This window comes from Saccopteryx leptura, chromosome 1 (assembly GCF_036850995.1).
Source record: "Saccopteryx leptura isolate mSacLep1 chromosome 1, mSacLep1_pri_phased_curated, whole genome shotgun sequence".
In the NCBI taxonomy this organism is placed as follows: Eukaryota; Metazoa; Chordata; class Mammalia; order Chiroptera; family Emballonuridae; genus Saccopteryx; species Saccopteryx leptura.
The window spans coordinates 352,689,405-352,701,731 of NC_089503.1; the positions used below are offsets into that span (position 1 = coordinate 352,689,405).

At 32.0% G+C, this 12,327-nt stretch overlaps 1 protein-coding gene across 38 annotated transcripts in view; it reads right to left on the reverse strand.

Moving 5' to 3' along the window:
• Positions 1-12,327, reverse strand: part of RIMS1 (regulating synaptic membrane exocytosis 1) — a 469,012-nt gene that overhangs the window by 133,995 nt on the left and 322,690 nt on the right. For 14 of the 38 annotated variants that reach the window (XM_066359079.1, XM_066359077.1, XM_066359078.1 and 11 more), the window contains 4 exons: positions 8,633-8,786; positions 7,750-7,875; positions 6,187-6,249; positions 1,434-1,523 (listed from right to left, as the gene is read on the reverse strand). In XM_066359079.1, the coding sequence (XP_066215176.1) occupies positions 1,434-1,523; positions 6,187-6,249; positions 7,750-7,875; positions 8,633-8,786 (433 nt within the window). Of the gene's footprint in view, positions 1-1,433; positions 1,524-6,186; positions 6,250-7,749; positions 7,876-8,632; positions 8,790-12,327 lie in introns of all 38 variants that reach the window. The other 24 variants (XM_066359044.1, XM_066359040.1, XM_066359037.1 and 21 more) reach the window with 3 other exon arrangements.

Here is a 12,327-nt window from a genome sequence, read left to right on the forward strand (position 1 = left end):
TAATCTCAATCTGGCAATTAAAAACTCTAAATTGCACATGCAGCAATTTATCTGTTAGAGAACACGGATACAGATGGTATTTAAAATGTCCACTGACTTCAGCTATCATACCCTTGTATTAGTACTAACCAGAACCACATAAAAATATAATAACTAAAAAAAATTCTTCCTGCTACTCTTGTACAAATATTTATTTTGGGGGGTGGTAATCTATAACAAAAGAAAATAAAACACTTTCTATTGTGATTTTTGAAGAGTTTATAGTCATTTCAACTAAAATCCTATTACAAATGTAAAGGAATACAAAATATAGTTACATTTCATTTTTTTCTATTACAAATTTTACAAATCTGGAAGACTACAAAATAAAAAGATCTTTCATAGAATCTTACAAAGACACTAAAAATTGGCATGTACACTTGTATATATTGTTCCACTATATAGATAAACATCTCATAAATAAATGAATAGAATAGATTAAGATAAGAAAAATTGTTAAAGAAAAGCTTTAAGCAGCCTCTGAAGAAGAAGTGGATTATATTAGCATGACTAAATGTTATTCTTCAGGATTTGTCGTTAGTATGCAAATTTCTACTGAATAATTTCTCATTAAAAAGAGGTAAGTATAAACAAGACTATCAATTATAACTAAGGTTACTGGAATAGAAAGTTCCATCATAATGGAAAATTTAGCTGATCAGAATTAAGATGCAGTGTGACAATCACTGAATACATTTAATTTAAAATTATAATTATTTACTAACCAATTAAAAATTTTAAGCACAATTGCATGTGTGTACATATGCATACTATATATTTTTATTTTTTGTGTATTTGATTTTTAAGGAATCAGGAAATATATGTTGAACATACCATTTTTTTTGTTGTCAAAACATAATTTAGTGTAAAACTTAATCTACAGCAAAGAGAAGTTTGGCTAAAAGTAAATATAGATGTACAATAAAAATATTATATCTAAATTTATTTCTTGTTTTTAGTTTATTGAGGATGGCTGTTAAACTTAAAAATACTATATATCAGTGGAACTAATAGAAAAATGATCCTCCTCTTTATATAACTCATTAGACCTTATAACAATATCAGCATACTGAAGGCTCCCTGAGTAGTATGTAAATAAAACAACTAAACAGCAACTGAAGAGGAAAAGCAGCAGCCAGAAGCAGCTACAAATGACATCACACCATTTGCAATGACACTCATGGAAATATGTATATATGGGCATTTAATCTTATCCACATACACATATCTCTCCACAAACATGTTTAATAAGGGAGGGGGAATGTAAACAATTAGCAAAGTGAACGTGAATGAATAAACCTGTGAGACTGACATGAAACAAAACAAAGTGACTGAAAAAAAATCACTAGTACAAGTGATAGTGATAGGAAATTAAGAAAGTCTTTATTTTATACCTTTCTCGTTCTGGTGAATGCAAACTAGTATCTGGTCTCAAGCAGTTGGTACTAGCACTCCTAGCCCTGTCAAGGGAGGGCTGCAGTTCACTAGTGCCAGTGCATTGCATCCAATGGTAGAAGAGAAAGACAAAGAAAACAGAGAAAGGAAGACCATGTTAGAGAGTAAAGCATAAAATAATGCCCCCTTTACATAAAATGTAGAATCACTGTGATTCAGTTCACAAGGGTATGAAGGAGCTGACAGGATGACAGTGCAAATTTTTGTTTAGAAAATGAAACTAAACAAAGATTATGCTTGAATTGCTTTGCATAAATTTAAAAAAAAAAAGGGGTCTCAAGACTAAAAAATGACATTAAATCACACCTGCTTATGAAAAAACTGGATACAGAAAGCACTAAAACAAAATGCCTAGAACTTTATTACCAAGAACAGATGCCACACCAAAACAAAATGAAGGACATCAGAGGAGAAAAATTTTACAACTCCACTATTTTGGTTCACGACATTAGACAAGGGAAGTAGAAGGTAAAACTTCCACTTATTCTTACCTAACCAATATATCATCAGTAAATCTCAACAGTTTTGAGTTAAAACATTCATGATGAACAGGAAAGTCCTGTCTAGTCACTGATTTGGTTAGAGTCTGTGCAGGCAGAATTGAGCTTCGCAAATCAAAACCATTCAAAAATAAAATAACATGAAATTAGTTATCATAATTAAAATCAACTGGTAAAACAAGAAATAAATGACAAAGAAGACAACTAGAATTCTGACATTTAAGTAAGATTTTATTTAGAGAAATCTTTTAGAATTCATGTTTTATAATTAAAACTATTTCTAGATACCATTAATTTAATGCTTCTCTGTATAATTAATTTCAAGGGAAAATTTCATTGTTTATGAGAATGTAAATTTGCTATTTTTATCGGCAAAGGATTAGGAATTAGTTTGTAACTGGGCCTCACTGTTATGAGTCTGACTCTTACCTGTAAATATTCCAGTGAGAACCATTCTCTAGCAAAGGCGTCTCGGGTGGTAATGTTTTATAATGCCTAACAAGATGTCTGGAACAGGGCCACACAGACACGCAGGGAACAGAAAAATAAGTATGAAGCAACTTTTACTAGGTTATGGAAAAAGTAGAGGGCCTACAAAGCTTTAAACACCGATGGATCTTTTGGGGTTTTTTTTCCTCAAAATAACCACAATATTTATTTGAAAATAGGATTAGAATTTTTAAAATATGGAATCATAGACATCTATTTAATTAAGATAACTCAAATTTACAATTGAATTGGTTTAACTTAAAAAATATCAGCTAACTACACTATACAAATTACTTATATTAAAATTTACTATAAATTCCTGATTTAGTATTATACCTGCTTCCATGGAAATATACAACTCACAGAATCACAGTAATAGTCAAATAATTTATGTAATTTTAGAATTAAAATATGACTAAGCGTCATTAGTTGACCAGTATTACAGGGATGAGTTGATCGAGGTACTCAATTAGGTCATGAAAAAAAAAGAGTAAAAGATGAAGAAGTGACTCTAGTGAAGCAAGTTGTCTCATTTATAAACTTCTAGATCCAAACCCAAACATAGGTATAATCTATCACCGGAATTGGGTGAGATGGGCCTTAGATGTAAACCAGAATATGAATTCTGATATAGCAGAAAATGGTCAAACCAAGGCCAAACTTGACCTGAATTCCTTTCAAATTGATGAGGGCTTCTGAACTATCTATACTACCAAGAACAAAGAAGGTGCAGTCAATTATTTTTGATAATTTAATAATGCTTCTATCAATTGCATACTGTGAAAGACTATCGTCCATCTGGCTTACATTAAGGTGTGATAGAGAAGGAATACCACTTGCTGAGGATGCAATCAATGTCGAACACCCAATGGTTTACTCATGTTTATATTAATGGTCAAATCTTAAGGAGAACCCTTAAAGCTTCACTTTAAAAATATACTTGAGTACTACATTCAAGCATAAATTGGAGACAAATTTTACTGAAACTAAGGATTCTGCCTGCTTTACAGACAATAAAGGTTTCAAGTCCTAATCTTAGCCAGCTCTTTAATAAGAGGTGGCTATACAACTTTTCTAAGCCATTGATTCAAAATTGATTTTTTTTCAGGGACACTGTAACAGGGATCAGTACAGAGTGGGAAAAGGAGTGAAAAATAGCATACAATTTACAGTATGAAGGTCTAAATTCCTGCCATGGCTTTGCCACTGATTGGCTGTTAATCGGGGTAATTCACGTCAAGTGGTTAAGCCTTTTTTTGCGGGATGCTGGGAGAATTAAATGAGATAACTGGTATAAAGTATCTAAGACATAGTCAGGCAGCCACAGTATTTTCAATGCAACACTACTTTCTCAGGATATATTTTATAAAAATAAATTTGATGGCTAAATAATGTGAACAATATGAATTAAAGAACATGAGAGATTTCTTTAGCTTCAACTATAATGTGTTGTGCATATTAAATCTCCAAGGAAGGGATTTAATTTGCAAAGTTTTCAAAAATCTGTTTGACTCACAAACTTTTATTGGTGGAACATCACCCAGGGCTCACTCTTAAGAACACAGGAAAAAACAGTTAGTGGAAAATGTCAAATAGACCTGATTTTGAATCCTTCCTCTGTTCCTTATCAAATTAAACTTTCTTATTATCGTTCCTTATCTGTAAAATGAGAATGGTAATATTAATATCATATATATACTGTCAGGAAATTGAGATAAAGTGTATTAAATACTTACACTATGCTTGGTACTCAATGAAAGTTATTTTCTTTGTTTACTGGAAAAGTAAATTCTCAAATATTCTAAGTGAATACAAATTAATATTTGGGGGTTTTTGTTGTTTTTTTTTTTTTGTATTTTTCTGAAGTTGGAAATGGGGAGGCAGTCAGACAGACTCCCGCATGCGCCCGACCAAGATCCACCTGGCACGTCCACCAGGGGGCGATGCTCTGCCCATCTGGGGCGTCGCTCTGTTGCAACCAGAGCATTCTAGTACCTGAGGCAGAGGCCACAGAGCCATCCTCAGCGCCAGGGCCAACTTTGCTCCAATGGAGCCTTGGCTGTGGGAGGGGAAGAGAGAGACAGAGAGGAAGGAGAGGGGGAGGGGCGGAGAAGCAGATGGGTGCTTCTCCTGTGTGCCCTGGCCGGGAATCGAACCCAGGACTCCTGCACGCCAGGCCGATGCTCTACCACTGAGCCATCTGGCCAGAGCTAAATTAATGTATTTTGAAGATTGCACAAAATGATTAAAATACTGCTATAACACATTGTGTAAATCTTGACATTTTACCTTTAGAAGTAGAAAATAAGGAAACTTTAAAAAGTATATTTAGCTATTCTAGTTAGACTATTGGTATGAGTATGTAAGAAATACCCATACATTTGGTGTCAGGCCCACTAGATGCCTAATAAAGTTTTTCTGTTTTGGTTTTGAGGTTTTTTTTTAGTTAGATCAACAGGAATATGTAAAAATTTTCTGAATTTCTAAGCAAATTTTTCCTATTAAGAAACTATTTGTCAGGAAGAACAACAGTTGAGCACTATAAGGAATGAGTTAATTTTTATAATATTTATGATTTTATATTTTTCCTCCACACAGTACTAATACTTCCTCATTTTTTCCTGTGGCACTATAAGCAAACATAAGAGTAGTGATCATCAGGATTATTTTATACACATAAAAAATTAAAACAATTCTTATTAGCATGATCATGCTTGCATGAATAAGCAGATCCACATGTTCTATGTAGACACAATAAATTCTGCACTTGTCATTGCAATGCAGATATTCCAGTTATATAGCTCTTTCCTACTCTTTCCTACTTAATTCTTACTGGCCAGACTATGCAGATGACTTGTAGATGAATTATTTCTGTGCTGGCTGTGCCACTTCCTTATCTTCTGTTAACTCCAAATTAATAATAAATATTTAAAGATTGAATTCTATGAGTAATCTATAAGAGGATTTAGTGTGTATATGAAATCCAAGATGTAATGAAATGAAAATAAAGTATCATGTTTTAAGCTTTGATTTAGAGAAGAATATTACATCTGCTTTCCTTCTCATCTTTAAAGGGCATCATATTACTCCGTGCCTTTATGACATAATTTATACTGCAGTATTTCTGAACTGGGGTTCAGAAAGAAAGGTTGAGAAGTTAGCAGGTCAGATATCCTCCCTCTTTATCTAGAAGAAAACTGAACTCAGTAATTAAAATAAACTGATAAAGATTATATTAAAGGCAACCAGAATAAAAACTGTATTAGATTACAAAAGGAGATTTAAAAAAGCTAAAACAAAGCAAACACAATCACAAACACAATAACATTGCCATGCACAGAAGGTCAGACCTCTAGTGACTAGACAGGTGTGTGTGTTGGGGCTGGGGCTGCTCACAGGGAGCACTTAGAATTTTAACTGCAGAAGCTAATTCCTCTATTTCAGGAATGTGTAAACATTTCCACAGAGGATCATCAGAGTCTGTATTTCTGGATATACAAATAGAAAAGTAGTCTGCCTGCATCAGAATTAAAATATATTTGGAATCTTTTTCGAAACCTCCATATAAACAAAACAAATTTTGACTGCTTGGGAAAATCATTTTACGTATTTGTGATTATACCACTAAGAGAGAGACGGAAGAATAGTAGGATGGAAAGAGCGTCATCACACACAGTCACCATTACCAAATCCCTGTATTTACCTGGTGGTATGTAGGCATTCTGCACTTCGTCCTCGTTTTGCTCTGGGCAGCATAAGAAGCTCACTGCACAGACAGGATGGATGGTGAGTGAACAGATAAATTATGAGGCATTAAATGACATGGGATATGCCAATGATATGCCGATGAAAACATGGAAAAGGAAGAAACCAGATTTGTCTGCACTAGCATACTTGCTTGAGAGGTTAAACAAAAACATGACAGTATTTTGAAAAGTTTAAACAATAAAGTACAAATGTTATTGCCAAAGACCTAGCTGTTGCTGATTTGCTATTGTATTTCAAAGGGGTTTCACAGATTAAAACAAATCAAAAGTAAACCAAGCCTTCCCAAAATAAGACGTAAAAATCTATTTCCAATTCTAGACACTAGGGTTATTTTAATAACTTTTGAAAGGCCAATAAACCTGGTTTTTCTGATACTAATGGGGGCCCTATTTTTTTTAATTTATTTTAAGTATGATAGTTTTCTTGGTTTTTATAGGCACTGAAAATACAGTATCACATGTTTTTCCTTAGCCAACCAAGAGCATATTTAATTACGACATTTTATTTTTAAATTGATACTTTTAATACATTCAAACTGATTCCATTTTATTGAATGCCCTGGGCAAGATGTCCTATTTTTCCTTCCTCACCTAAATTCATGGTGGTCCCAGTGAAAGTTGACAAAGTGGCCCTCACTCAACGCAACTCAACTCAAGCTGAGCACTGTGGAGTCCTAGTCCTCAGAGCAGTTCCTGTCCCTGTACCCAATATAACTTCTCTCTCTGAAGGTCATGGCACCACTTCCCACAAGCAGAATGATAGGTAGGGAAAGCTCTACTTGAGTTCTGTGTCCTTAACTACATGACAAAAAATTCAGTCAGCACTGCTATCATTTCCCTACTCCTCCCTGAAAGGTTCTCCACTTCAAAAAGCCAGAAGAGAATTTTCAATACAGCGGGTACTATACAACCTTATCATACCCTGAGCTTGTGGTTAGTCTGAAAGGAAAGTCTGTGGGCATGTAGAACAACAGAGTTACAATGCAGATTTTTAGTCACTGTATCCAGGTATTTTTTCATAAGAAAGAATTTATCTGTTTTCTACTTTATAAACATTTTATGAAAATAAAGTTTATAAAAATTAAGTATATAAAAACATTATTGATGTCCTCACAGAAACTCTGCAATGTTGTCCTTCTCTCAGATGACCTGTATCCAAATTTTTTTATAACATAAAATACATTTTTTATAATTAAATAAACCAAAGACTGCAATTCAAATATTTTAAAATTGATTATGTAGGCTCACTTCTATAACTTAGTATCGTATCTAAGTCAACAATAAACTGTATAGTTGAAACAAGCTAACCATACATTTTTATATTTTTTAAAATTGCCTATATTATGACAATATAATATTAGCCAAGTTTTCCTTGAGAGAAGTTCAGTTTTGAGTAATAAATTACTTTTACTCCCTAATGTACTATGAAAAAATATCTATCATATATTAAAACAGAGCAAAGAAATGTATAATGTTGAGATTATAATTTAAACAAATACCTGTCTTGTTCAGATAAATACTGACTATCCACATCTCTGGATCTGTGATCAACTGGACTTCTAGAGGCATCATGGTGTCTGGTTGGAGAACGTGACCTTCTTGTTGGATGAATTTCATCTAAGCTCCTAAAATGATTACAGAAATTCAAATTCATCAAAGTGGATCATCTTCCCAAATCAGGCAGGCAGACTACCAGGGAAGAATCGACAGTAATTGGAAAACAACTGACATATAGAAAAGTGATGGCATCATAACCAAGTAGCTGTTTTATCGGTGACTTTTAAAGGTATTTCTTCTCTATGAATGCTCCGCCTGGCTGCGTCTTCTCAACCTTCTTCTGAACCTCTATCAAAAAAGGACATAACTTTTATCTACTTATATGATTTAAATTTTAGAAGTGTGTTTCAGGGTAAGAGGAAATAGAGCAATATATTACTTATATTTTATACACTTTTCCAATCATTTAAAGTGCTTCAAAGAGACAATGCACAATTTCTTTAAAATACATTCATCTCATTCTCTTTGTCACTTCTCTCCGCAGGTCTGACTCATTACCACACCATTTTTCACAGCAGGAGAGAAAAACTGCAAACTGAATACTAGACAGTTATTTAAAAACAGTGCTTGGGACATAAACTTCTTCCACTGCTTGGGAATTTTTTGAGATTAATGAACAGAATGAGGCAGAAAACAGAATGTTAAGATTAAAAAACAAATAATTTGGGGGAATGAGTAAAAAGAATTTTGCCAGCTAATAATAAAAAAAAAAAACTTGATTGCCCAAATCAGATTTCATTTCAGTTAGAAGCTTGTGATAGTTTATGTTGTTATAATAAAAAAAAAAAATACTGTCAGGAACACTGAGCCTGTTTCGAAGCCTACCTCTGTAATGGCACATTTGGTAAACGTGAGCGCGGCCTTCCCTGATCGTCACCGCGATGAGGAGACACTGAGCGTGAGCGGTGATGAGTGGTTCTTTGTTGTTCTGGCACAGTTAATGTTGTAGATTTGCTTTCTCTAGCACTAGATCTATAACCTACTGGCAAGAGCACACATAAAAAATTAGTCAGTATTGTATAATGTAAATATCATATTAATGGGGAGATATCAGCCTATCTAAAGCAGCCACTGACCTATTAAGATAAATGACATGCAATCAGTATCATTAGCTTTATTCCAAAACTATTATTAAATATATATACACAGTGTAACATAAACATGCATAAAAACATGTCAGAGTTTGGCTTAAAGGTAACATGAAGATAACTGAATATAAATACGACAGTTGATGTCTCAGACAGTATGATGAGCTGGGACACTATTTTAATTTAAAGAATGAGTGAGTTAGTGATTTTACAGCAACATAAATCAAGCATTTGATAGGGAACTATAGTTAATATATAAAACAATGCTTAGAAATTTGGTGTCTCTTTAAATGTTACTTGAATTTTTCTTCCAATGGATAAATTATTTTAGTTGAATTTCAGATAGTTTTATAATTTTATAGTTTTGCTAATAAGAAAATGAACATATCATTCTAATTTAATTGACAAAGATTAGCAGATCTTTACTATTACAAATAACGGTGAATTTTGCAAACCACAGATATCATTGCAAAATTCAAATGAAAATAGTGTATTGGTGAACATGACTATGACAATAGAGAGAATTTACTTTCCCAAAGAAACAATTGTTAAATCTACCCAGACTTCTAAAGTTATCCCATGACTGTCAGTAGTAACAATTAATATGTTAACATATTTAAATTAAAAATAAATTCTAAAAGTCATTCTCTTTTGAAGGAAAAAAGGTTTATATCAATATTATCTGTGATTTTAAGATAAAACAGTAATCTCAAATCCATAGTAACAGTTAATTTAAAGTTTTTAACAGTTATTGTATACTATTATTAAAAGTAAAATAAAAAATTCTGTGACAAAAAATTATACTTACAACTACATCAAATATCCATGAGCCATGAAAACACTGAATTTAATTGGACAGCTTAAACTATTATTCATTTATTTATTGATGACTCCCACTTTATTTTTAAAATATGTCATTAAACATCAGTATTAAAAGCCCACTAAAACTCTTGAACAGTTTTTTTGTGTGTGATTATAAGGTCTTTTGACTAAGATTAACGAAGAGCAAGTCTTTAAACATATCATAAAGTGCAATTTGACAATACTAAGACCAAAGATCAATCATTTTGTCACTAAAAATATCAGTATAGTAACCAAATAATATAACTATAAATGTTATAATTTCATATACTTCCCCTGTATAACACTGTATAGAAATATTTTTGTTGTTTAGATATTGTCTAAAAATATTAAGACTAGAAAAGAGATCAACTAAATTTACAGCTAGTGAATTGATATTGCAGTTTATTATAAAAAAGATGACTGTTTTAAAAGTTATTTAATCCAAGATCTAAATTACTTAAACATTTTAAATAACATTTAATATCTTTTGATAACATTTGATATTAATTATACAATAATTATGCAGGTCAATATTGAAATGGGAGCACCATTTCAAAATTTCAATGAATATTCAAGGTATATAAGTAGAATTTTCAGGTTTGGTATAATTAATTACTATGAACTAACTCTTTTTAGATAGTTGCTGCTGCTAAAAGGGTTTAACCCTTTGAGTAGTGAGTTTTTTTCATGCTCGCTGACCCCTGGGAGTTTTTTTTTCAAAAAATAAAATTAGTTCCAGATACAGTTTTATTAACTTAAAATCATGTTTGTTTGATAACCAATTTATGCAAACAAGAAGAACATATATTTGCTTATTTTAATGTTGCCTTACACATGTACAACTGTACTCTGGATAGTCAGGGGGCAAGAGGATGTACATGAACGTTCATACTACTCAAGGCGTTAATTTTTGTCTTGGGTTCTTTGTACTTACTTAGAAATTTACGTCTTTTTTTATCCTAGCCTAATATGCATGCACAGTTCTTGTCTGTTTTTGACAAAATAATTTGTTTTCCTCTATTATGTTTACTTTATTCTTGAAAACGTGTACTCTACCTTCAGAAAAGCGTGGGAGAGAACTACTATTTTATGCATATTTCAATGTTTCAGTGGGCTCAAATTTAGAAGTTGAAGGGTTTTTCCATTCCCTGAATTTTCACAATGCTCTGTAATGTTGAGGCTGCCGGACGTCTTCTCTCAGATGAGGCACCATGTATATGGTGTTTTTAACTCCTCTTAAGCAGATAAAATTACTTATTTTAAATAACAATAAGGCTATCATAACAATAAAGTGTATAAGATGTGGTTCTGTGGGCCTTAACTACTTTCAGAACCTTAGATTCCCTCAGTGGAAAAGGTAGTAACTGCATCAAACAAGAGCATGGAACTTTGTGGCTCTAAGAAAAGCCAGGGTGTTAGAAAGCTTAAGGAATGGCTGGGAAAGAACACTTAAATGAAGCTTTGGAACTTCTGCAGAACACATACAACGAGAGACTTGCCTGTGTGCATGAAACAGGTAAAATTGTAATCTACATCTAAACAGATTTCTCTTCATATTGAATTCTAGGGTATTTGTATCAATCTCTAAAAGTATGTGATAATGTGTCAATACACTTATTCATTAGTTTACTCTCTCACTTTATGTAGCTTTTTGTCCTTATTTTACCAATATTCATATTTCTTCTTTATTTAAAATATACATATAACGTTGACTTCCTTACTATATTATATTTGCCATACATAAATATCTTTAGAAGGTATTATATACTCATTTTGGATCAATAAAGAGTGCACTGTAAAATATATTTGCATTATTTCCTTTATTAATTTATAAAGAAATCTCTGGACCATAAAATATTAATTATTGTCTATGTAATTATTAGTCTATTTAAAGTTTGCCCCATATTTTAAATGCTAAATCAAAATATATATTGGAATTGATCATTTAGACACTGCTTCTATATAATAAAAACGTAATAAAAGAAGATATAGTTTGCAAACACATGATGTGGTATATTTCAGCATGGAATATAAATATATTTAGAATTCAGCATTCTTTGGTGGTATCCACTCACTAATCATCTGATTCTTATTTAAATGTGTCAATGGATTTAACACACAACCAGTTTTCTTTCAATTTCATTAGTAAAATTTCTGTTAAATTTTGTGTTACAATTTCTGTGGATAATGTGCTAATTATTATTATTTTCTTAGAAACAATTACAAAGAAAATGAACACAAAATATTAAGTATTATTCACTATTATCCAAGATTACTTAAAACTCTTACTGATGGTTTGATATCCAAGAGTAACATCTAAGTATATAGAGGTGCATACCACCAGGTTTACTGTTGTTAGAAATATTTTTTACTTTAATATAGTGATTAAATACTATATTTTCTCTGAATTATAGAGGCAAAAACCCCCTAATTTTAGAGAACTCTATAATTTTCTTAGTTTTAATGAAGTTTTATGTATCTCCCCAAATTGTGAATTTAGTCACTAGTGTGGAATCTGTATATTAACTCTGCCAAAGCATTTCCCTCAAATGAAGTGTATTCTTATCTGAGAAATTACATAAATTAAGG